General features: G+C 44.2%; 2 protein-coding genes across 7 annotated transcripts in view; one reads left to right on the top strand and one right to left on the bottom strand.

Moving 5' to 3' along the window:
* The window catches only part of nup88 (nucleoporin 88), a 100,530-nt gene extending 97,249 nt beyond the window's left edge, over positions 1 to 3,281 (bottom strand). For all 6 annotated transcript variants that reach the window (XR_011340088.1, XM_069885012.1, XM_069885013.1 and 3 more), the window contains exon 1: positions 2,958 to 3,281. Coding sequence is in view for 5 of the 6 variants with exons in the window: in XM_069885012.1 (XP_069741113.1) it covers positions 2,958 to 3,266 (309 nt within the window). In the remaining variant the exon portion in view is untranslated. The remainder of the gene's footprint in view (positions 1 to 2,957) is intronic.
* The window catches only part of rpain (RPA interacting protein), a 74,245-nt gene continuing 50,761 nt past the window's right edge, over positions 3,121 to 26,604 (top strand). The window contains exons 1-3 of the mRNA XM_069885021.1: positions 3,121 to 3,379; positions 6,099 to 6,278; positions 11,319 to 11,391. Of these exons, the coding sequence (XP_069741122.1) occupies positions 3,305 to 3,379; positions 6,099 to 6,278; positions 11,319 to 11,391 (328 nt within the window). The 5' untranslated portion in view covers positions 3,121 to 3,304. The remainder of the gene's footprint in view (positions 3,380 to 6,098; positions 6,279 to 11,318; positions 11,392 to 26,604) is intronic.

The raw sequence follows: 26,604 nt of genomic DNA, 5'->3' as shown, positions 1-26,604 counted from the left end.
TTGAGGAAGCTTCAGAAACCTTCCAGAAGGCCAAAGACACCTTGGCCAATGCCACGGTCTGGGTGCATCAGAGAATAGATATCCCAATTGCCCTTACGATGGACACATCCAACACAGCAGTACTTGAGCAAAGGGTCGGGGGGGGTGGGGGGATGATGGCAACCCCTGGCTTTCTTCAGCAGGTAACCCCGAGCTCAAGTACGGTGCTTTCAACCGCAAGCTCATGGCATTGTACTCAGCGGTCCAACATTTTAAGTATTTCTTGGAGGGGAGGTGTTTCAAGGTCTTGACTTTCGCCTTCAAGAAAGTGTCAGACCCTTAGTTAACCAGGCAGCAGAGGCATCTGTCCTACATATCTGAGTTTACCATGGATATAGAGCACATTGCCAGTAAGACCAACTTGTGGTCGACGCATTCGATTACACGACCCTGGCCAAGGCACCACAGACAGCCCCCGACATTCCCGCGTACAGGACAGCAGTGACGTGACTCAAGCTGGTGGACATCCGCATCGGCCCTGATGACCAGACCATCCACTGACAAGCCTCGTCCCATTGTCCCAGCAGCATGGAGATGACCATTGTTCAATGTGGTCCACAATCTGGCACGCCTGACCATCAAGATGGAAGCCAGCAAGTTTGTCTGGTACAGCCTCCACAAGCAGGTCAGCCAATGGGCCAGAACTTGCACGCACTGCCAGATGTAAAAAGTACAGACACACGTTAATGTGCCCCCCCCCCCCCCCTTCAAACCGGCATGACTGTGATTCAGCCATATGCACATAGACATTGTGGGAACCCTGTCGGTGTCACGGTACTTGTTGATGATGGTGGGCCGTCTAACAAGGTGGAGGAAACCTCAATGGTGGTTTGCGCCAGGGCCCTAATAAATACATGGGTAGCCCGATTGGAGTCCTGGAGTACCTGACATCAGATAAGGGTGCACAATTCACCTTGGGGCTCTGGGTGGCCTTAGTCAGCCTCCTGGGAACCCAACTCCACCATGGCATACCATCCCCAGGCAAACGGGTTGATGAAGAGGCTCCATAGGCAGAATCCACAGGCCCGACTCAAAGGTCCAAACTGGGTCGGCGAATTGCCGTGGGTCCTCCTGGGAACCTGCAACTCACCCAAGTAAGACTTCAATGCCTCAGCAGCTGAAATGGTGTATGGAAAATCCCTGGTCATCGCCGAGGAATTCCTGACTGTCACCAAAGAAACAGACGAAACACCATTGGCAGCCCTTGAGAGACAGAATATGATTGGGCACACTGGTCCTGACACAGCCCTAAGTGCTCGGCCAGCCCAAGACGTTCATCTCTGGGAACCCGAGAAGCTGTGCACATTTTTATAGAGGGGCACCCTGGGGGCCGCTACAGCGGCCACATGAGGGGCCATACCAGGTGGTCAGGGTATGCTGAATATCAGCAAGGAGGAAACATTTACTATTGACTGGCTCAAACCAGCACATTTGGACACCAGCCAGCCAATTAACCTAGCAGCTCCACACTGCATGCTGCCCAAAATCAAGGATAGCACCCGGATCATCGGTTCTTGGGGGAGGGATGGTGGCTGTGTGGCGGCCCACAGCATGCCAACATGAAAGATGGCATCTGAACGCAGCAATCCTGCAAGGGCTGTGCTAACTAAATCGACTTTCTTCACAAGCTGCTGGCCACCCAGCAGGAAACAGCGAGCACTAGTACGAACACCCGGCCTATCCATGGCTGGCAAGCCTGTGACGCCGTTTTCCGCCAGAAATAGTGTAACAACCAGGCATGGCAGGCTTATATAAGGCAGGGCGAAGTATCAATAAAGTATCAACTGTACTTGCTTTCATGTTCTGTCCTAGCACGCGCAACATCATCTTTTTCAACCTTCTTTGCAAGATACTATCTTTAATGACAGGCACAGATTGGGTACTATGTTTTATTCAAAACAATTTTGCTTCCTTTTAACAATTAATGGAAAAATTCAACTTATCAAACACTCATTTATTTTGACATTTACAAAATTAGACATTTTGTTCAATCTCAGATCCCCGAATTTCCGCGAATCCTCCGGCAAACATCCTTAATACACTTTTTGATTTACAACATTCTCATAAAAGTTTAATATCTCTTATTTATAATAATTTGCTTGATTTAAAAATAATAGCCTCATTGTGAACAGGATTTGAATTTTCCATCCTCAGATGAGGTTTATGACTATTTATAGTTTAATTAATACAACCTCCTTTTATGCACAAAACCATTAAAATTTAAAGTGGTCCATAGAGTACATATGTCCAATTTTAAATAGTGTCATTTTTATTCAGATATAAATCCTCTATGTGACAAATGTAAAACTGGTGATGCTTCTTTGGTTCACATGTCCTGGACTTGCCCTAGTCCAGAATATCTTGGAAAGTTATCTTTCATATTATCTTTAGTTATCTTTAATTGCTCCATTCAGATCAGTTCAAGATGATGTTTTACTGACTCCAACTCAAAACCAAATTTTATCTTTTACTTCATTGATGGCCAGACGTGCAATTTTGATTAAATGGAAAGGCAACACTTCATGTACACATACACAATGGTTAACTGAGATTATGTCTTGTAAAGTTTAGAAAAAATTAGATATGCCATTAAAGATGAACTTCTAAAATACACGAGTTCCATTTATGCATTATTATCATAACCTAAAGAATTTGGGTGTTCTGAAGCTTTGATGCCGTGCTGTCCATCTCCAGGTTGTTGTCGTCACTTGATTCCTATGTGTCACCTTTTAACCTTGCTTAGTGGTAAGGGTTCTGAATTATCCTTTTTTAAAAATTTTACATCAAAAGATATAATTGTACTTAATGTAAACATCAATAAAAATATTTTTAAAAGTAAACCACCCTCTCTCCCCCTCCCCTTACTCCCTCTGCTCCCCCTCCCTCTCCTCTCTCCTCCCCCTCCCTCTCCTCCTCACCTGGTGCGAGACAATGCCCGAATTCAGTTTCTTGAGGTTAGTGGTGTAAAACACACTCAGACCCCCGTCCCAGAAGAAGATGTCGCTGTCGAGACAGAAGACGAGATTCTTCGTCGGTTCATTCATTCGCCAGTCGCCTTTCCTGAGCTGATCTAGAAGTGGGTGCTTCAATAATTCACCCCACCACCGCTCACACACATTCGCCATCTTCGCCGCCTGTCCACGTGACGTCAGTTTCCATGGCGGCCGGCCGGGAGCATGCGCGTGCTGGCCAGCGAGCGGACTGGTCTCTGTGATTGGTGTGCGCATGCGTACGTGTCGTCAGTAAGGGTGGCGGTGGCGCTGAAATGGCTGCTGTGGTGTCCAGATACCGAGCTCTGTACAAAGGCCGCGCCACCCCGTGGAAGGAGATGTACAGGAAGGTGAGTCTGGAACCGAGTGCTCTCTCCAGTTCAACTGTTTGAATGGCCTCTTATTTCTTTGTGTTGAAGTTGAACAAAAATGTCTTGTCAACTCAGTGGTTCTCGTTGAATATGAAGAGGTGCTGGAGACACTCGCAGGTGACGCGACGTTTTGGTGGTTTTACCATCACGGCACCTGGAAACGTTAGTCTTTCGCTGTGTTGAAGCGTTTGTAAGCTTTTTGCAAATGTTGGTTGGAGATCTTGGCCATAAAGAACATTGTGTGGCCTACTGTATTGAAGACCTGGGCCATTTGGAGTGCTCCCTCCACTCCTACGGTGGGAATTCCCTGTAGTTCTCTGATGGCTACTTCTTCAGTACTTGCCAATGTTAAGTTTCCAACTTGACAGCAGAGTTGATAGTCTACTGTTATATGCAGAAGTACAAAGTACTGAAATTCTTTCTTCTTGTGGTCACGGGCGAATAATCCACCAAGAACAATACAAATTCAATGATCTCAATATGCCATAAGACGAAAAAATATTAAAGGATAGATAAATATCCACAGTTGCACTTAATACAAGAATCTTTCAATTGTGCAGACATCTTTTGGTGGTCCTGAGTAGTTTATGGCTCATGTGGCACGTGCACTTTCACAAACTTGATAAATGGTGGGGTGGGGAAGATACACTTTTTGAACCTGGAGGTGCTGGAAATCAAGTTTCAGTGACTACTGCCTGAAAAGATAGCAGTGCTTCAACAGTTGCTTTCAGATAGATTATGTAGGATAGGAAGATAAGAGAGAGAATAGATTAGGGGTTGTTGGCTGTGAATACAGAGCTGGGGGAAAGAAGACAAAGCAAAATGTAGAGAGAGCAAGATGTAAGGAGAGAGGGTTAAATGGTGGGGAGACTAATGGAAACCAGAGAAATAGATGTTAATGGCATCAGGTGGTAAAGTGCCCAGATGGAAGATGATATGTTGTTCCTCCAATTTGCACGTGATCTCAGTTTGACAGTGCAAGAGAACATGAATAGATGTATAAGGAAGCGAAGGGGCAGGGAATTGAAATGGGTGCCCATTAGGAGATCCCCGCTATTGCGGCAGACAGGGATGAGACCACAACTGGAGCACCAGATGTGTTAGGTGACCCCTTCACAAGTGAAGTGTTGCTTTACTTGAAAGGACTGTTTGGGACCCTGAATGGTGGTCCTCCTCCCTCACCACTATTTGGGGCCCAAACAGAATCCAAATTTATTGTTACTAGCATGTCATGAAGTTCATTGTTTTGCAGCAGCATCAGAGTGCAGACATTGATATCAACCACCTTACAAAAAAAAAATGTTCACGAGAAGTAAAAGTACAGCAGTGACTTTCATTCACTGATCATTCAGGAATCTGATGGCAGTGGGAAAGAAGCTGTCTTTGAGATGCTGAGTGCTTGTCTTTTGGTTCTCGTACCTTTTCTCCAATGGTGGCAGAGTGAAGAGGGCATGGCCTGGGTGGTGAGGGGTTGCTTTCTTAAGATTGCCTCATGTGGATGTTCTTGATGGAGCGAAGACTGGTGCTCATGATGTTGCAGGGTGAGTTAGCAACCCTCTGGAGATTTTTCTTGTCCTGAGCGTAGGCACCTCTGCTCTCCATGGTACATCTGTAGAAGTTTTTGAGTGTTTTCAGTTATATATGGAATCTCAAACACCTCACCAAGTACAGCTGCTGGCAAGCCTTCATGATTGCTTCACTGTGGATCCTCTGACATGTTGACATCTGGGAATTTGAAGTTCTTGACCCTATCCATTACTGAGCCTTTTATGAGGACTTTCAATTGAAGCAACACTTCACTTGTGCATCTGCAGGAGTGATCTACTGCATCCGATGCTCCATTTGTGGCCTTCTCCATGACAGAGAGATTGGAACCTTCGCTCTGTCCACATCAGCGACAGAGATCTTCCAGAGGCCAACCATTTCAATTATGTACCCCACTCCCATGCTCACACATCTGTCCTTGGCCTCATGGCCATCGTAATTGACTATCCGTAACTGAAGAAATAACGCTTGATTTAACATCTGGGCATTCTCCAACTGGATGACATTAACATTGACCTCTGGTTTTTGCTGACCTACTCTTCAGTCTCCCTCCCTTTCCCCTTTTTCCTCCAGCTCTCCACACCCTTCCCTCTCCATTCAAAGAGCCATCCCTCCTCCCCTGCTTGCTGGTGTGCCCTTCCTCATCTATCTATTACCTCCTACTTGTGGGACTGTGCTCCTTACCTCACCATTCTGTTCAGGCGCCTGCTGACATTTTTCCATATCTTGATCAATCCTGAAACATTGGTTATGCATCTTTTTCTTAGCTCTATAAAGTATACTATGTGATCTGCTGAGTTTCTCCAGCATTGTTTTTAAATTAACCTTCTTCCACTACTGTACACCTTTGGGATGGCAAGGAACCAGTGAGCACCAACTCCCTACCTCCTGTCTTTAATCGCTGATGCTTACAAACCTGTGTCATAAGAGCTAGGGAATGAGATTAACATAAATAATTCTCACATTAAACCCTCTGTTCAAGTGACCAGATTAAAAATGAGCATTTAGTACTTTTCATGACCTCTGCCGTCAAGTTTGTAGGCAGACTTTTTTGTCTTTCAAATGTTGCTTATGATTTTGGTTGTTTTTGCCACACAAAGTATTTAATTATCATCCACATTGATTTTGTTTTCTCAACTTTCTCCTTGACTAGAGATGTGTAGCAAGACTGAAGAAAAGTCGAACCAAGCTTTTGGAAAGGTACAGGCATGTGGGAAATGATCAAGGTTGTAATCTTAGAGAGTCCTTTCTTGTGCAAGAAGTGATGGAAGAAGAATGGAAAGCATTGGACACACATTTACCGTCACTGTGGAAGGAGGGGAGTTTGCCAGAGGTTAGTTAGTTTAAAATCTATTAGGTTTTGAATAAGGTTTAAAATTCCTTTTATTGTCATGGAATAATAAATAAAAATGAAGCCTATCATGTTTGATATGCTTCAACTTTTATCAGCCATAAGGCAAGCAAAGAGTCGCCATGAGCATTGACAAGGGCCCTTACAATAAGAGAGAAGCAAAAAAGAGTCCCTTCAGAGACAGAGTGTTTGTATATTCACCTCCAGTTCTCCTGCAGCCTCTGCAACTGCACAGACTCCTGTTCAAACCATTGGCAACGCAGGCTCAAGCCACCAATATGATCAGGAAACCTCTAGCGCCCTCTTGAATCACAGTTCTGTAACCTCATTCCCATGACCCAGTCTCCAGCAATCTGTTGTGGCTCCTTCAACCGCAAGTCGCCAGCAGCCCGCAATCTATGTGGGTCTTGCATCCACTGAGCCCTTATGTAATCTACGTGATCTGAAATATGAACATAACCATTCTCAAATTATAGAGCCTCTGTCCTGAGAGTCCTGAGATCTGCAAGTCCTGAGCCACACTGAAATAAATGGAAGGAATAGAACAAAACAAATTAAATGTGTGTGAAGTCTTGCACAGAGTGCTTCTGATCTTTTCATAATCAGTCATTGAAATGCATTTGTTCAGCAAATATTTTTGTTTTTAAGTAACAAGGTGTATGTATAATTTGATATTCAATTTAACATGTCAGTAACAATATTTTGCTCAGTTTGTAACATACTGTTTTGATATGTTTACACAGCCACAAATTCTCCTGCCCTAAACAAGTACATGCAGCAGGGTCTAGGGTGTAGAGGCAGGCACAGCTCCCCTTTTCACTTTTCTGAGCGGAAACCTGTGCTGCAATGTTTATTGGAAAAAGCCCAGTTACAGATGTACATGAAAGATCCATGTAGACTTTGATGGAGGATAGGCCTCAATGTACTTTAACCAGCAATTACAGTGTTCGGATGAGTAGACTGAGAACAATAGGGTTAGATTAAGTCAGTTTAGAATTCCCATCTTCTACAGTTGTGTAGATGTAACAACAGTGCTTAAACTTTCCCTTTATTGAGCAATAATTTTATTATGCTTGCAAAATCCTTTATAATTTCACTGCTCTGTTTTGCCTGCAATTTATGAGAATTCTAAGCTGTTTTAATCCAACCCTATTGTCTGGTTTGCTTCAGCACCCATCCTTGGGCAGATAAATATAGGAAATGCATGGCAGGACAGGCAGCTTCTGCAGAAAATGAAACAGTTTGTGTTCAGGTTGAAGATATGTTGTCAGAATTGGGAAAGGGAGAATAGATAATTTTTAGTTGAGAAGGTGGGGAGGGATGGATTGGACCAAGAGAATGGGTGAGGTTGGTTTTCTGAGGATAGTTCTGGTGAAATGCATTTGAACTCTGCTGCTTTTCCCACAAATGGGATTGCACAGTGGTGTAGATAGAAAAGTCGTTGCCTTGAAGCTTCACTGACCTGGGTTCAACTCTTACCTTGGAAGTTGGAGCTTGCTCATTTGCTCATTCTCCCTGTGACCATGCAAGTTCCCCCCACTCTGGTATTGCAGTTCTTTTCTTCCCTTTCCCGCCCCCCTCCACATTGTCCCAGACAAGTGCATGTTGGTTGGTTAATGAGCCTCTCTAAATTGCTCCTCATGTCTGGATGAGAGGTAAAATCAAGAAACTTGACAGCAAGGTGCGGAGAATAAAATGGGATTAATGTGGGATGAATATAAATGGGGACTTGATGGTCCACCTGAACTCAGTGAGCAGAGTCAATGATAACGAGCAATCGTTGACTCTGAGATGCTTCCTGACAGTCTTTTGCACTTTCTGTCTTTATTTATGATTTCCAGCATCAGCAGTTTTTTTTTTGCCTTGAATGACAATTACCTCGTGTCTGTATATGTGATCATTGTGTACTGTGTATGTGTGAGCACTGTGGTCCAGAGAAATGTTGTTTCATCGGGTTGTTAAACTTAATGGAGTGACTCGTTGGACTAGATAAGTCAGAAAAATACAGCACAGAAATCGGCCCAATGACTCACTGAGTGCATACCGACCACTACTTTTAAGTCCATATTTAAGTCCCCCCATATTCTCATCAACTCTCCCAAATTCCACCACACACCTGCACACTTTGGAAAATTTACAGTGTCTATTTAAAAAATCAGCTCACATGTGAGAGGACCTTGTATGTAAAGTGTGTGTAAGTTCTTTGATTCACAGTCCAAACTCAATTTTAATTCCTCCAAGTTCACTGGTTGCAGGCAATTCTTATACTGTGCTTAGAATTTAACATTTATGAATCTTCACCAGGCTTTGGTGCATGAAAGGTAAATGGTTACTGCTCAGGAAGATTCTTGTCAGTTTTCAGAGAGATTTGTTGCTTATTGGACACCCACAACTGATTCCTTCTGATCAGCCATTTAAGTGTCTTGCCAAAGAAACTTGCCCCATCAGGGTTTTTCCAGATGATAACCTCTTTCTTTCAGGTCACCACAGAGTTCCTTTTCTGTTTCACTTATTTCAATTGAAATATACAGCCAGCCATCTCCTCTTGTATGGACCACAAGGGCTTTGACCAGGCTGAACTAAAAACTCACAACCCGTGTTCAAAATGTGGTTTTACCACAAGCTTACCAGCTTGTCATGTTCCAGTCCCGCTGCTGAACTGTAGAACTGAATTCTCTCTCTCTCTCTCCCTCAGAGAAAAACTTGTTTGACTCCCTCTATGTGCAAAACCACATGACCTTCCTAGAACAGCAACTGTATTCAGACAGACTGTTGATCTCATCTGTTGCTTTCCAAAATAATCCCATCACTCACTGGCATGTCCAATTAACACCTGCTTGTGAAGTCTTTGTAGGCACTTGGAGCCTGGACTGTTTGGCTTGAGCAGAGCTCTGCATTTTAAATGAGATCTGTGTTGGTGTTTGTATCTTTTTGTGATCTACACTTTAAAAAAAAACCCACAATCTCCTTTAAAACCTATCTATATACAAGACCAAGGAAAGCTTCCTCAGGACCTTCGTGATGCCATCATCATCACCCTGTAGAAAAACAAAGGCGAGAAATCAGACTGCTCAAACTACAGGGGAATCACACTGCTCTCCATTGCAAGCAAAATCTTTGCTAGGATTCTCATAAATAGAATAATACCTAGTGTCGCCGAAAATGTTCTCCCAGAATCACAGTGTGGCTTTCACGCAAACAGAGGAACTAATGACATGGTCTTTGCCCTCAGACAGCTCCAAGAAAAGTGCAGAGAACAAATCAAAGGACTCTACATCACCTTTGTTGACCTCACCAAAGCCTTCGACACCATGAGTAGGAAAGGGCTTTGGCAAATACTAGAGCGCCTCGGATACCCCACAAAGTTCCTCAACGTTGTTATCCAACTGCACAAAAACCAACAAGGTCGGGTCAGATACAGCAATGAGCTCTCTGAATCCTTCTCCATTAATAATGGCGTGAAGCAAGGCTGCGTTCTCGCACCAACCCTCTTTTCAATCTTCAGCATGATGCTGAAACAAGCCATGAAAGACTTCAACAATGAAGATGCTGTTTACATCCGGTGCCGCACGGATGGCAGTCTCTTCAATCTGAGGCGCCTGCAAGCTCACACCAAGACACAAGAGCAACTTGTCCGTGAACTACTCTTTGCAGACGATGCCGCTATAGTTGCCCATTCAGAGCCAGCTCTTCAGCGCTTGACGTCCTGTTTTGCGGAAACTGCCAAAATGTTTGGCCTGGAAGTCAGCCTGAAGAAAACTGAGGTCCTCCATCAGCCAGCTCCCCACCATGACTACCAGTTTTCCCTTGCAACCACTGCAACCGTGTCTGCCTGTCCTGCTTCGGACTTGTCAGCCACATCTCCATCGGGCACACAAAACTCAAAACGGTCAACCAGTTTACCTATCTCGGCTGCACCATTTCATCGGATGCAAGGATCGACAACGAGATAGACAACAGACTCGCCAAGGCAAATAGCGCCTTTGGAAGACTACACAAAAGAGTCTGGAAAAACAACCAACTGAAAAACCTCACAAAGTAAAGCGTATACAGAGCCGTTGTCATACCCACATTCCTGTTCGGCTCCGAATCATGGGTCCTCTACCGGCATTACCTACGGCTCCTAGAATGCTTCCACCAGCTTTGTCTCCGCTTCATCCTCAACATTCATTGGAGCGACTTCATCTCCAACATCGAAGTACTCGAGATAGCAGAGGCCGACAGCATCGAATCCACGCTGCTGAAGATCAAACTGCGCTGGGCAGGTCACACTCCAGAATGGAGGACCATCGCCTTCCCAAAATCGTGTTATATGGCGAGCTCTCCACTGGCCGAGACAGAGGTGCACCAAAGAAGAGGAACAAGGACTGCCTAAAGAAATCTCTTGATGCCTGCCACATTGACCACCGCCAGTGGGCTGATATCGCCTCAAACCATGAATCTTGGCGCCTCACAGTTCGGCGGGCAGCAACCTCCTTTGAAGAAGACCGCAGAGCCCACCTCACTGACAAAAGACAAAGGAGGAAAAACCCAACACCCATCCCCAACCAACCAATTTTCCCTTGCAACTGCTGCAACCTTGTCTGCCTGTCCTGCATCGGACTTGTCAGCCACAAACGAGCCTGCAGCTGATGTGGACATAACCCCTCCATAAATCTTCGTCCGCGAAGCCAAGCCAAAGAAGAAAGAAGAAGATATACAATATAAAATATAACATAATCTGTCACAGTTGGAATTCATTGTATGTCACTTGTATAGATTATGGGATTTGTAAACTATTATAATAATGCTTTATGGTTCTGAACCTTTTGAGGTAATTTCTGTATCCTTTTCATATCAATTCTCGCCTTTGTTTCTTTTATATAAATATCAATCTTGAATACATTGTATTCATGACTTGGATTGTTGTTTTCCTTGTCTTTTGCATCAAAAGATAAATTTGTTTGATTTGAACTTTATGGTGTGAATTTGTTCTTTTTAATTTTTAATTTTTTCATTTTTGTTGGTTGATTTCATCCCAAGGTACTGAATACACTTGAAAACATAAGTGAATTGGCTGAACTTGAAGAAATTGAACAGGAACTCCTGAATGAAGGTAGATGTGCTTCCAAATCATAGTTTATTTAGATTGCTGTTTTTGCAGGCACCTTAGTGTTGAAAAAATGGTGTCATAATATTCTTCAAATTATTTTGCTGTTTGATATCAGTAAAGAGGAAAAATAGTTGACTTGATGTTGAATTGTGAAATTTATTCTAATTTTGTACAATTTTCCTTTTCTAAAACTTATTGAAAAAATTCATTTTTTATTTTTTATGCAAAAATTGCATAATTAAATTTCTTTTAAAATTGGTTGCAGTGGTTTAACCGTAAGACATAGGAGTATAAATAAGCCATTCAACCCATCGAGTTTACGTCGCTATTTAATTATGAGCTGATCCATTTTCCCACTTGGCTCCACTTCCCTGCCTTCTCCACATAACATTCCCACCATGGGAAATGACCTTTCTACATTGACTCTGTCCAAGATTTAAAATGTTTCAATTAGATTTTTTTTTCCCTCTTTCCCCCCCACCACCCCCCCCCCCTCCAATTCTTCTAAATTCCAACAATTACAGGCCAAGAGCTGTCAAGTGCTCCTCACAAAACCCTTTCATCCTTGGAATCATTCTTGTGAACCTCCTCTCAATCCTTTCCAACATCAGCACATCCTTTCTTAAATGAGAAGCCAAAAACTGCTCACAATACTCTGAGGTCTAATCAATGCCTTATAAAGCCTCAATGTCATATCCCCGCTCTTTTATTCTCCACATGTAAGTTAACTTCAGGCCATAATGAACAAGGACCGTCAGGTCCCTTTGCATCTGGGTGTATTCAATTTTCCCCATATTTAAAAAAAAAAATTAGACTACTCATTTATTTTTTCTACTAAAGTGCATGACCATACACTCTCCACACTGTATTTCATTTGCCACTTACCTGCCCATTCTCCTAATCTCAGTCCTTATGCAGCCTCCCTGTTTTTTCCACCTACCTTTGTATCATCTGAAAACAGCCAAAAGGCCATTCTTTCCATAATTCAAATCATTAATATACAACATAAAAATATTGACCACCACCAACTGACAGCCAAACAGAAAATGATCCTTTTATTCTGATTCTTGCCAGTGCTCTACCCTGTTGTTTCCTGTTATTTCATCTTGTTAAGTAGCCTCATGTGCAACACCTTGTAGAAAGCATTCTGAAAATCCAAATACACAACATCCACTGCATCTCCATTATCTTGCCTGGTTGCTGCTTCCACAAAGAATTCCAATAGGTTTGTCAAGCAAAATTTTCCCTTCAGGAAACCATGCTAGCTTTGGCTTATCTTGTTATGTGTCTCCAAAACTCCATAAGCCTCATTTTAAATTTAGGCATACAGCATGGTAACAGGCCATTTTGGCCCACGAGTCCGTGCTGCCCAATTTACACCCTATTGACCCTATTGCACGTTTTGAAAGGTATTGGGGATCAGCAATGGCTCTGGGGTCGTGTTGTGGATTGGCAATAGCACTGGAGATATGTCGGGATCAGCGGGGGTGATTGGGAGATCGGTGGTGGCCAGCATTTTTTTTGGTGAGAATTAAATATTATTTTAATGCTTAAAAAGCTTTCCCTTGTTTAAACTGGCTGTTTTTAAAAAATGACCAGTTCTCCGAAAAAAAACATTTATCCGACATAGGTCTCGACCATTTTGGATAATCGAAGTTGTAGTGTATTTACTTATTTTGAATATTTTATTTAAATTTTGTTGATGTATTAATATCCAAATACAGAATTATCTTTCATTCATCTCTAAAGATAAAGATGTATTTTATACTTCCCAACCTCTCTCACACTCTCCCCCCAAAATAATAACCCCAAAAAACATAAATATAAGAAATATAGAAGAAAAATACTTCTGGCCACTAAAGTTTCACTAAATTCAATCAAATTTTGCCTCTTCAATATTGAACATATTAACATCAAAGACTTGATAAGGTTTTGGGGGATAATTTCTTAATATAATGCCTATATTATGTAAGTATAGGCACTAAAAAAAATGTTAAATGATCATTTATTTCTTTAATTATATGTTATTTTTTTCAAGAGGTGTACAACTACAATTTCAGCATGCCATCTATCCATTCCCAAATATGAATCTGATTTCCATGACACTGCTATGCATTTTCTTACAACTGCTAATGCAATTTTCACAAATTCCATGTGAAACATATTAAATTTTAATTTTGGTCTAATCCCTGATATATTCTTCTTTGGCTTGGCTTCGCGGACGAAGATTTATGGAGGGGGTAAAAAGTCCACGTCAGCTGCAGGCTCGTTTGTGGCTGACAAGTCCGATGTGGGACAGGCAGACACGATTGCAGCGGTTGCAAGGGAAAATTGGTTGGTTGGGGTTGTGTGTTGGGTTTTTCCTCCTTTGCCTTTTGTCAGTGAGGTGGGCTCTGCGGTCTTCTTCAAAGGAGGTTGCTGCCCGCCAAACTGTGAGGCGCCAAGATGCACGGTTTGAGGCGTTATCAGCCCACTGGCGGTGGTCAATGTGGCAGGCACCAAGAGATTTCTTTAGGCAGTCCTTGTACCTTTTCTTTGGTGCACCTCTGTCACGGTGGCCAGTGGAGAGCTCGCCATATAACACGATCTTGGGAAGGCGATGGTCCTCCATTCTGGAGACGTGACCCATCCAGCGCAGCTGGATCTTCAGCAGCGTGGACTCGATGCTGTCGACCTCTGCCATCTCGAGTACTTCGACGTTAGGGGTGTAAGCGCTCCAATGGATGTTGAGGATGGAGCGGAGACAACGCTGGTGGAAGCGTTCTAGGAGCCGTAGGTGGTGTCGGTAGAGGACCCATGATTCGGAGCCGAACAGGAGTGTGGGTATGACAACGGCTCTGTATACGCTTATCTTGGTGAGGTTTTTCAGTTGGTTGTTTTTCCAGACTCTTTTGTGTAGTCTTCCAAAGGCACTATTTGCCTTGGCGAGTCTGTTGTCTATCTCATTGTCGATCCTTGCATCTGATGAAATGGTGCAGCCGAGATAGGTAAACTGGTTGACCGTTTTGAGTTTTGTGTGCCCGATGGAGATGTGGGGGGGCTGGTAGTCATGGTGGGGAGCTGGCTGATGGAGGACCTCAGTTTTCTTCAGGCTGACTTCCAGGCCAAACATTTTGGCAGTTTCCGCAAAGCAGGACGTCAAGCGCTGAAGAGCTGGCTCTGAATGGGCAACTAAAGCGGCATCATCTGCAAAGAGTAGTTCACGGACTACTGATATATTACCTAATACAAAAAGCGGCATCATCTGCAAAGAGTAGTTCACGGACTACTGATATATTACCTAATACAAAAAGCATTGACCTGTTTAAAAAAAAAAATACTGCTAAGTCTGTCCAAAAAGGTCTCAATTTTGAGCATGACCAAGTAGGGTGTAAGAAAGTACCTATCTCTTGATTACACCTAAAACATTTGTCTGATAAATCTGATTTCATCCTATTTAATTTTTGTGGAGTAAAAATATAATTGAACCAATTATATTTCCCAAGTGGGAAAATTATTTTGAACATTTATTGTGTTTGTCATACTTTTATGACATAATTCCGATTAATTTTTCTCCCCAACACTAATATCCAAGACAGTTTCCCATTTTTGTCTAGATCTATGAATTCCATGTTTCCATATTCTCTTTTGCAATAATGAATACATGACTGAAATAAATTTCTTAATCGATTTATTACAAAAACAGAGAGGTCATGCTACAACTGTACAAGGCACTGGTGAGGCCTGGAGTACCATATGCAGTTCTGGCCTCCATACATGAGGAAAGATGTACTGGTCTGGGAGGCAATTGAGGAGGATCACCAGGTTGCTCCTGGAGATGATCTACAAGGAGAAACTAAATCATCTGGGATTATACTCACTTGAATTCAGAAGAATGAGAGGAGATCTTATAGAAACATATAAAATTATTAAAGGGATGGATAAGACAGGCAGCAAAATTAGGGGACAGAGCCTCAAGATTCAGGGGAGTAAATTTAAGATGGAAATGAGGAAAAACTATTTTTCCATTCCCTGCCCAGGGAAGCAGTTTAGGCTACTTCATTAAACATGTAAGGTTCAGATTTTTACATTTTAATAAAAGAATTAAGGGATATGGGGAAAAGACAGGTGGAGAAGAGTCAATGATCATGTCACCCATGATTTTTTATTTATTTAATAAGATTATTTTGTATTAGGACATTTTAAATGTACTGAAGTGTGGAATCTCATTCTAAATTTTTTTATTTTTATTTTTCACACTGTGGACCACATCAATCAAAATACATACAAACATTTAACCATATAACCACTTACAGCACAGAACAGGCCAGTTCGGCCCTACTAGTCCATGCCGTAGCAAATCCCCACCCTCAAGTCCCGCTGACCAGCACCCGGTCCATAACCCTCTAGTCCCCTCCTATCCATGTAACGATCCAGTCTTTCCTGAAATGTAACCAATGATCCCGCCTCGACCACGTCTGCCGGAAGCTCATTCCACATCCCCACCACCCTCTGCGTAAAGAAATTTCCCCTCATGTTCCCCTTATAATTTTCCCCCTTCAATCTTAAACCATGCCCTCTAGTTTGAATCTCCCCCACTCTTAATTGAAAAAGCCTATCCACGTTTACTCTGTCCCTTTTAAAATCTTAAACACCTCTATCAAGTCCCCTCTCAATCTTCTACGCTCCAGTGAAAAAATCCCCAGTCTGCACAACCTTTCCCTGTAACTCAAACCTAAACATTCTCGTGAACCTTCTCTGCACTCTCTCTATTTTGTTTATATCTTTCCTATAATTTGGTGACCAAAACTGTACACAGTACTCCAAATTTGGCCTCACCAATGCCTTGTACAATTTCATCATAACCTCCCTACTCTTGAATTCAATACTCCGATTTATGAAGGCCAACATTCCAAATGCCTTCTTCACCACACCATCTACCTGAGTATCAGCCTTGAGGGTACTATTTACCATCACTCCTAAATCCCTTTGTTGCTCTGCACATCTCAATAGCCTACCATTTAATGCATATGACCTATTTAGATTTGCCTTTCCAAAATGTAACACCTCACACTTATCTGTATTAAATTCCATCAGCCATTTCTCAGCCCACACCTCTAGCCTTCCTAAATCACCTTTTAATCTACAGTAATCTACCTCACTGTCCACAACACCACCAATCTTTGTGTCATCCGCAAACTTGCTTATCCAATTCTCCACCCCTACATCCAGATCGTTAATATATATAACAAATAATAGTGGACCCAGGACCGAACCCTGAGGAACTTCACTAGTCACCGGCCTCCAATTGGACAAACAATTTTCTACCACTACTCTCTGACACCTCCCATCCAACCACTGCTGAATCCATTTCACTACCTCCTTATTTATACCTAATGCCTCCACCTTTTTTCCTAACCTCCTGTGGGGAACTTTGTCAGAAGCTTTACTAAAGTCCAAATAGACAACATCCACAGCTTTCCCTTCATCAACCTTTTTTGTAACCCCCTTGAAGGACTCAATCAGGTTTGTCAAGCATGATCTACCCCTGACAAAACCATGCTGATTACTCCCTATCAATCCTTGTACCTCCAAAAATTTGTAAATAGCATCCCTCAGAAGACTTTCCATCAACTTGCCCACCACAGACGTCAGACTTACAGGCCTATAATTCCCAGGTTTGCATTTGGACCCTTTCTTAAACAGAGGAACCACATGAGCCACCCTCCAATCCTTTGGTACCACCCCCGTGGCCAGTGACATCCTAAATATCTCTGTTAATGGCCCCACTAACTGTCCACTAGCCTCCCTGAGTGTCCTAGGGAATATTTTGTCCGGTCCGGGAGATTTATCCACCTTTTTCTTTTTTAACACAGCCATCTCTACCTCCTCGGTTATGCTTATATGCTTCATGACCTCCCCACTATTTTTCTTTACTTCAACTGGTTCAACATTTTTTTCCCTAGTGAATACCGAGGCAAAGAAATCATTTAAAATTTCCCCCATTTCCTCAGACTTCTCACTCAGCCTACCCTCGCTATCTACAAGGGGTCCAATTTTATCTCTCACTAATCTTTTACTTTTAATGTACTTATAGAAACCCTTTGGATTTATTTCTACTCTGTCAGCCAAAGCCTCTTCATGCCTTTTTTTGGCCTTTCTAATTTCTTTCTTAAGATTCCTTCTACACTCCTTGTAGTCCTCCTTCAATTTCAGCATGCCATCTATCCATTCCCAAATATGAATCTGATTTCCACGACACTGCTATGCATTTTCTTACAACTGCTAATGCAATTTTCACAAATTCCATGTGAAACATATTAAATTTTAATTTTTGTCTAATCCCTGATATATTACCTAATACAAAAAGCATTGGATCTTCATTGACCTGTTCAAAAAAAATACTGCTAAGTCTGTCCAAAAAGGTCTCTTTATACCTCTTGTACACCTCCCTTTTTCTCCTAACTAAATTTCCAATATTCCTCGAAAACCAAGCCTCCCTATGACTTCCAGCCTTTCCTTTGATCCAGACTGGGACATAACTACTCTGTACCCTCAAAATTTCTTTTTTGAATATCCTCCATTTTTCATTAACATCCTTACCTGAAAATATCCTGTCCCACTCAATACTCCCCAAATCCCTTCTTATTCCTACGAAATTTGCTCTTTTCCAATTCAGAACCTCAACTTTAGGCCTCTCCTTGCTCTTCCTTAAAACTACCCTAAAACTAACAGAATGATGGTCACTAGACCCAATTGGTTCTCCAACATTAATGTCCGCTACCTGACCTAGCTCATTCCCTAACAGGAGATCCAGTATTACACCATCCCGAGTCGGTTCTTCTACTAACTGATTTAGAAAACAATCCTGAACACATTTAACGAACTCCAGCCCATCCAGCCCTCTAACCGTATGGATATCCCAATCAATGTGTGGGAAGTTAAAATCTCCCATGTTCACTACCCTATGATTTTCACACATATATGTTATCTCCCTACAAATTTGTTCCTCTAATTCCCTTGGCCCATTTGGTGGTCTGTAATACACCCCTATTAGCACCCTCTTGCCTCCTCCACCCCTCAATTCCACCCAAACAGCCTCACTGGTCGATCCCTCCATACCATCCTGCCACCAAGCAGAGCAACTCCTCCTCCTTTTTTACCCCCTGATCTATCACATCCAAAACAAATGTATCCCGGAACATTAAGTTGCCAGTTCTGCCCCTCCTGTAGCCAGGTCTCACTAATTGCCACAATATCGTGACCCCAAGTATCTATCCATGCTCTCAGCTCATCTACCTTGTTCACTATGCTTCTTGCATTAAAATATGCATCTCAGAGAATGACCCTCACATATATTCTCTTTTTTACCTTCTACCCTAATCTCCATCCTACCTTTCTTATCTTTTTTATTCATAACTAGGTGGCCATACTCCCTGGACACTGCTCTCACCCTCTGTTCCCCACCCCCCTGCCAAACTAGTTTAAACCTACCCCCACAGCTCTAGCAAATCTACTTGCCAGCACATTGGTCCCCCTCCAGTTCAAGTGGAGTCTGTAAATATACAGAATGGCATTTTCTCCCCTTTTTCCCCCTACCTACCCTTCCCCCCCCTTCCAAACCCATTAAATGTTCAACATATACAATACAATAAAACCATTAAACAATGTCATCACACAATGAAAATAAACAAGAAAATTGTATCATCTACTTTTACACACTGGATCAAGTCATTTTGTCTTATCATTTTAGGAGGTGGAGGTCCGAGGCAGAGGCAAGCCTTCTCTATTGTGTTCCATGTACGGTTCCCAAATTTGTTCAAATAATATGACTTTAGTTTTTAAATTATGTTATTTTTTTTCCAATGGAATACATTTATTCATTTCCATGTACCATTGCTGTATTCTCAGGCTCTCTTCTGATTTCCAAGTTGACATTATACATTTTTTTGCTACAGCTAAGGTTATCATAATAAATCTTTTTTGTGCTTAATTCTTCTTATATTACTTAGAAGAAAGATCTCTGAATTTTTTGGTATGTTGCTTTTTGTGATTTTTATTTAATACCAGATTTAGATCTTCCCAAAACTTTTTCACTTTCTCACATGCCCAAATTGCATGTACTGTTGTTCCCGTTTCCTTCTTATAGTGAAAACATCTATCTGATAATGTTGGATCCCATTTTTTTAACTTTTGGGACGTGATATATAATCTGTGTAACCAATTATACTGAATCATGCGTAACCTTGTGTTTATTATATTCATAGTTCCAGAGCATAACTTTTCCCATATTTCATTTTTTATCTTTATGTTTAAATCTTTTTCCCACTTTTGTTTAGGTTTATAGCTTATTTCATCATTTTCCTTCTCTTGCAGCTTGATATACATGTTCGTTATAAATCTTTTTATTATCATTGTGTCTGTAATCACATTCAAAGCTGCTTCCTTCTGGTAATCTCAGTCTGGTTCCCAATTTGTCCTTTAAGTAGGCTTTCAGGTGATGGTATGCAAACATTGTAGCATGAGTTATTTCATATTTGTACTTCATTTGTTCAAATGTTAATAAATTATTTCCCAAAAAACAATTTTCTATTCTTTTAATTCCTTTTCTCTCCCATTCTCTAAAGGAAAGGTTATCTATTGTATAAGGGATTAGTTGATTTTGCGTCAATAATAATTTATTGGTAATTTGTTTTTTTCCTTTCTAAGTGAATCTTCTTCCATATATTGATGCAGTACTGGTGACCTTTTATAATGCACCAGCTTTTCATCCCACTTATAAAGTATATGTTCCGGTACCTTCTCCCCTATTTTATCTAGGTCTATTGTAGTCCAATCTGGTTTTTCCCTTGTCTGATAAATACCTTAATTGTGCTGCTCTATAAGAATTTTTAAAGTTTGGTAACTGCAAACCACCTTGTTTGTACCACTCCGTTAATTTATGTCACCATTGATGAATGGTGGTGTGGCCATGACGAAATAACCACACAAGGTGTTTTTAGAGTGAAGCAAACAGATTTACTCTTCATCACCCGTGTAACCTTGCATTGGAGGCAGAAAATTGTAGAGTAGTAATCTTGGGGAAATCTTCCAACAGCTTGGAGAGTTCATCTACTGGTGTACTTAATGTTTGAAGATGCAGAACAGGGCTGCCAGAGGAATAGTCTGGAAAGTAATTCCATCTATTAACTGACACCCTTGAAGTCAATGAGGAATGAATGAGCCCGAAGAAAATCTGCACCAAGCAAAGATCAGGATACTGCAGCTATAATAAATGGCAAAGTGTAGAGATGATTCTTGAACTTGATATTCATCTTCCTAGAGCCAAAAGATGGAACGTTGGAATTGTTCATAGTTGCAGGTCTGCGTTAGGATGTCATGTGTCAAAACTGGTGGGTGGAAAAGCACTAACTTATGAACCCGTGACTACCAGAATTTTTTGCTGGGACAACTGGTCCCATACGTAAAATAGGCTTGCAGTTTTCTCGCCATCTGCAGAAGCCCTTTCTGGAGGTTGGCTTGGGTGTTTCCCACAAATAAGTAGGGTGGAAGGCACTTGCGGGCATTTATGCCCCAACGCCTGTGGTAATACCAAAACAAGGTGTCCACAGGCTGCTTGCTTGTCTTGGGGTGTTGTCCCACAAGAACGGCTTTATTTGCTAATAACACAATATTGTATTATTTTGTATCCCATATTTATATTTCAATTGATCAAATGACATTAAGCTCCTCCTTTCAAAGCTATCCACTCTTCTCTTAATTCCTTTACTGGACCAAATACTAAAAAGTCTATTATTCATTATAAAGAGAATAAATCTATTTTGAATTAATGGCATAATTCCTCATTCCCTATTTAACATTTACCATATTCCATCTATTAATCGAACGTTTCAACAGTGGAGTATCCCTGTCTCCAATTATTAATTTATTATCCCATTTATATATAAAATCTTCAGATATTGTCTCAGCTATTTTATCCATCTCTCTCTTAATCCATGGTGTTTTTTTTCTCCCTTCTCAAAAAAGGAAGAAAAATCCCAATTGTGCTTTAACAATGTTGGAAGTTGTAGACCTTCCAATTCAAATTTCCAAGTTAACTTTTCTAATGAAACTCTCAACATTTTGCCCTTCCAAAGAAACTTTCTTACATATTTATTCAATTCCTTAAAAAATTTTTGTGGAATAAATGTAGGCAATGTTTGAAAAAGAAAAAAATCATTTTTATGCACTTAACTCTTCCCGGTAGTTATAGGTAATTCCATCTATCTTAAGTCTTCATTGATTTTATTAAGTAAGGGGTAATGACCACCAACACGGTTGGTGTACAGGTGAACTGGCTCCAATTGCACCGGGCATCTTCCCCTTTCCCCAAAGGAAAGAGCCTGCATGCACAAAATCTGCTAGTTAGTGACGCAACTTCTAGTTCCCAATGGTGGGAACAGGTTGTGTCCTTAAAAAGCCTCTGTGAACCAAGTAATAAATCAGCAATCTTTGGAATGAACCTATCAACTGCCAGTTTCATTATTCACTCTGTTAGCGCGAATGCTGCATTGAAAACCCTGACTGTCCGAAAGGTATTTTGGACCCAGCATTATGGATGCAGCAGCAGTGAATGCCCTTGTGCTAAAATTATCTACCTTCTGGACTCTGTGATTCCACACTTGGTTTAGCCAAATGGAGGCACATTTCCAGATCAGGCAAATAACATCAGACTCTACAAAGTATTTCCACGGGGTGATCTCTTTGGATCAGGAAACTGCTGCCTGGGTAGATGACTTCATCTATTCTCCACCAGAGGAAGGCAACAAATATGCAGCACTGAAATTGCTACTCCTCAGCACTTTTTGGACAGTCTAGGTGCCAAAGAGCAGCTATGCTGATGATCCAGATGGCTTGGGTTACAGAATCCCATCAGCTTTAATGTTGGTGCTGGCAGAGGGACATAAGGCCTGCCTCATGGTCGAACAGGCATTTCTCAAACAACTGCCAGGCAACATCCAACTGACGCTTGCAGATGCAGACTTCACAGACACCCCTCTCCCTCCAAAAAAAAGTAGCAACCAGTACAGACATCCTCTGGAGAACTAAGAGAGATAACAAAGCAGCCAGTTAACCAGAATACGGACACCACAGCAAGCCAAGCCCAGTGGGACACAGGTGCACCAGCAACCCTGGTGGAAGATGGAGGACACCAAGAACCAATGGAGTTTCAATCACCAGAGATAGGGAACAGAAGCCCACTGCTGCCAACCACCCTGCGCGTTTCAAGGAAACGCCAGGGCCAGCCGCCACTGATTGCTTCGGGCTGTGGGACAAAAGGTGCAGTCGCCACTTCCTCGTGGACACGGCAGCAGAAATCAGCATCATCCCACCCACCTCACTAGAGACAAGGACCCGACAGTGTGGACCCACCTTGAGAGTCGCAAACAGTAGGTCCATATGGACCTATGGCAAATGCAAGGTCCAACTACAACTCGGTGCCAACACGTTTAAATGGGACTTCACATTGGCCATGGTGGATAAACGACTCGTAGGGGGGGGGGTGCAGATTTCCTAAGGGCCCATGGTTTGCTGGTAGATCTGAAGGGCAGGAGGCTGGTAGATCTGAAGGGCAGGAGGCTGGTAGATCTGAAGGGCAGGAGGCTGGTAGATCTGAAGGGCAGGAGGCTGGTAGATCTGAAGGGCAGGAGGCTGGTAGATCTGAAGGGCAGGAGGCTGGTAGATCTGAAGGGCAGGAGGCTGGTAGATCTGAAGGGCAGGAGGCTGGTAGATCTGAAGGGCAGGAGGCTGGTAGATCTGAAGGGCAGGAGGCTGGTAGATCTGAAGGGCAGGAGGCTGGTAGATCTGAAGGGCAGGAGGCTGGTAGATCTGAAGGGCAGGAGGCTGGTAGATCTGAAGGGCAGGAGGCTGGTAGATCTGAAGGGCAGGAGGCTGGTAGATCTGAAGGGCAGGAGGCTGGTAGATCTGAAGGGCAGGAGGCTGGTAGATCTGAAGGGCAGGAGGCTGGTAGATCTGAAGGGCAGGAGGCTGGTAGATCTGAAGGGCAGGAGGCTGGTAGATCTGAAGGGCAGGAGGCTGGTAGATCTGAAGGGCAGGAGGCTGGTAGATCTGAAGGGCAGGAGGCTGGTAGATCTGAAGGGCAGGAGGCTGGTAGATCTGAAGGGCAGGAGGCTGGTAGATCTGAAGGGCAGGAGGCTGGTAGATCTGAAGGGCAGGAGGCTGGTAGATCTGAAGGGCAGGAGGCTGGTAGATCTGAAGGGCAGGAGGCTGGTAGATCTGAAGGGCAGGAGGCTGGTAGATCTGAAGGGCAGGAGGCTGGTAGATCTGAAGGGCAGGAGGCTGGTAGATCTGAAGGGCAGGAGGCTGGTAGATCTGAAGGGCAGGAGGCTGGTAGATCTGAAGGGCAGGAGGCTGGTAGATCTGAAGGGCAGGAGGCTGGTAGATCTGAAGGGCAGGAGGCTGGTAGATCTGAAGGGCAGGAGGCTGGTAGATCTGAAGGGCAGGAGGCTGGTAGATCTGAAGGGCAGGAGGCTGGTAGATCTGAAGGGCAGGAGGCTGGTAGATCTGAAGGGCAGGAGGCTGGTAGATCTGAAGGGCAGGAGGCTGGTAGATCTGAAGGGCAGGAGGCTGGTAGATCTGAAGGGCAGGAGGCTGGTAGATCTGAAGGGCAGGAGGCTGGTAGATCTGAAGGGCAGGAGGCTGGTAGATCTGAAGGGCAGGAGGCTGGTAGATCTGAAGGGCAGGAGGCTGGTAGATCTGAAGGGCAGGAGGCTGGTAGATCTGAAGGGCAGGAGGCTGGTAGATCTGAAGGGCAGGAGGCTGGTAGATCTGAAGGGCAGGAGGCTGGTAGATCTGAAGGGCAGGAGGCTGGTAGATCTGAAGGGCAGGAGGCTGGTAGATCTGAAGGGCAGGAGGCTGGTAGATCTGAAGGGCAGGAGGCTGGTAGATCTGAAGGGCAGGAGGCTGGTAGATCTGAAGGGCAGGAGGCTGGTAGATCTGAAGGGCAGGAGGCTGGTAGATCTGAAGGGCAGGAGGCTGGTAGATCTGAAGGGCAGGAGGCTGGTAGATCTGAAGGGCAGGAGGCTGGTAGATCTGAAGGGCAGGAGGCTGGTAGATCTGAAGGGCAGGAGGCTGGTAGATCTGAAGGGCAGGAGGCTGGTAGATCTGAAGGGCAGGAGGCTGGTAGATCTGAAGGGCAGGAGGCTGGTAGATCTGAAGGGCAGGAGGCTGGTAGATCTGAAGGGCAGGAGGCTGGTAGATCTGAAGGGCAGGAGGCTGGTAGATCTGAAGGGCAGGAGGCTGGTAGATCTGAAGGGCAGGAGGCTGGTAGATCTGAAGGGCAGGAGGCTGGTAGATCTGAAGGGCAGGAGGCTGGTAGATCTGAAGGGCAGGAGGCTGGTAGATCTGAAGGGCAGGAGGCTGGTAGATCTGAAGGGCAGGAGGCTGGTAGATCTGAAGGGCAGGAGGCTGGTAGATCTGAAGGGCAGGAGGCTGGTAGATCTGAAGGGCAGGAGGCTGGTAGATCTGAAGGGCAGGAGGCTGGTAGATCTGAAGGGCAGGAGGCTGGTAGATCTGAAGGGCAGGAGGCTGGTAGATCTGAAGGGCAGGAGGCTGGTAGATCTGAAGGGCAGGAGGCTGGTAGATCTGAAGGGCAGGAGGCTGGTAGATCTGAAGGGCAGGAGGCTGGTAGATCTGAAGGGCAGGAGGCTGGTAGATCTGAAGGGCAGGAGGCTGGTAGATCTGAAGGGCAGGAGGCTGGTAGATCTGAAGGGCAGGAGGCTGGTAGATCTGAAGGGCAGGAGGCTGGTAGATCTGAAGGGCAGGAGGCTGGTAGATCTGAAGGGCAGGAGGCTGGTAGATCTGAAGGGCAGGAGGCTGGTAGATCTGAAGGGCAGGAGGCTGGTAGATCTGAAGGGCAGGAGGCTGGTAGATCTGAAGGGCAGGAGGCTGGTAGATCTGAAGGGCAGGAGGCTGGTAGATCTGAAGGGCAGGAGGCTGGTAGATCTGAAGGGCAGGAGGCTGGTAGATCTGAAGGGCAGGAGGCTGGTAGATCTGAAGGGCAGGAGGCTGGTAGATCTGAAGGGCAGGAGGCTGGTAGATCTGAAGGGCAGGAGGCTGGTAGATCTGAAGGGCAGGAGGCTGGTAGATCTGAAGGGCAGGAGGCTGGTAGATCTGAAGGGCAGGAGGCTGGTAGATCTGAAGGGCAGGAGGCTGGTAGATCTGAAGGGCAGGAGGCTGGTAGATCTGAAGGGCAGGAGGCTGGTAGATCTGAAGGGCAGGAGGCTGGTAGATCTGAAGGGCAGGAGGCTGGTAGATCTGAAGGGCAGGAGGCTGGTAGATCTGAAGGGCAGGAGGCTGGTAGATCTGAAGGGCAGGAGGCTGGTAGATCTGAAGGGCAGGAGGCTGGTAGATCTGAAGGGCAGGAGGCTGGTAGATCTGAAGGGCAGGAGGCTGGTAGATCTGAAGGGCAGGAGGCTGGTAGATCTGAAGGGCAGGAGGCTGGTAGATCTGAAGGGCAGGAGGCTGGTAGATCTGAAGGGCAGGAGGCTGGTAGATCTGAAGGGCAGGAGGCTGGTAGATCTGAAGGGCAGGAGGCTGGTAGATCTGAAGGGCAGGAGGCTGGTAGATCTGAAGGGCAGGAGGCTGGTAGATCTGAAGGGCAGGAGGCTGGTAGATCTGAAGGGCAGGAGGCTGGTAGATCTGAAGGGCAGGAGGCTGGTAGATCTGAAGGGCAGGAGGCTGGTAGATCTGAAGGGCAGGAGGCTGGTAGATCTGAAGGGCAGGAGGCTAGCTGGTCCACGCTGAAACCTTCCAAACATTCCCTCTCGGTAAAGGCAGCCTACACACATTATCCAGTGATGTGTACAGCAGGGTCCTGGACAAATTCCCATCAGTGCTCAAACTGCAGTTCACCTAGACCACACTGAACCATGGAGTGTGGCACCACATCATAACCTAAGGACCACCCCTGCATGCAAGGGCCAGAGGGCTACCCCCAGACAAGCTCCTCCTGGCCAAAGAGGAGTTCAGGTGCATGGAAGAGCTTTAGATTTTCCGCAGGTCAGACAGCCCCTTGTCCTCACCGCTATACGTGATACCGAAGACAGCCAGAGGCTGGCATCATGTGTATACTACAGACAGCTGAAAGAAGCCACTACACCAGGCTGCTACCCCCCACCACATATCCAAGACCACAGCCAACCTACATGAAGCCCGAATCTTTTCAAATGTCGACCT

Source organism: Narcine bancroftii, chromosome 6 (assembly GCF_036971445.1).
Source record: "Narcine bancroftii isolate sNarBan1 chromosome 6, sNarBan1.hap1, whole genome shotgun sequence".
Lineage (NCBI taxonomy): Eukaryota > Metazoa > Chordata > Chondrichthyes > Torpediniformes > Narcinidae > Narcine > Narcine bancroftii.
Note: the sequence above shows the minus strand (reverse complement) of the source record. Positions and strands in the feature narration are given on the sequence as shown.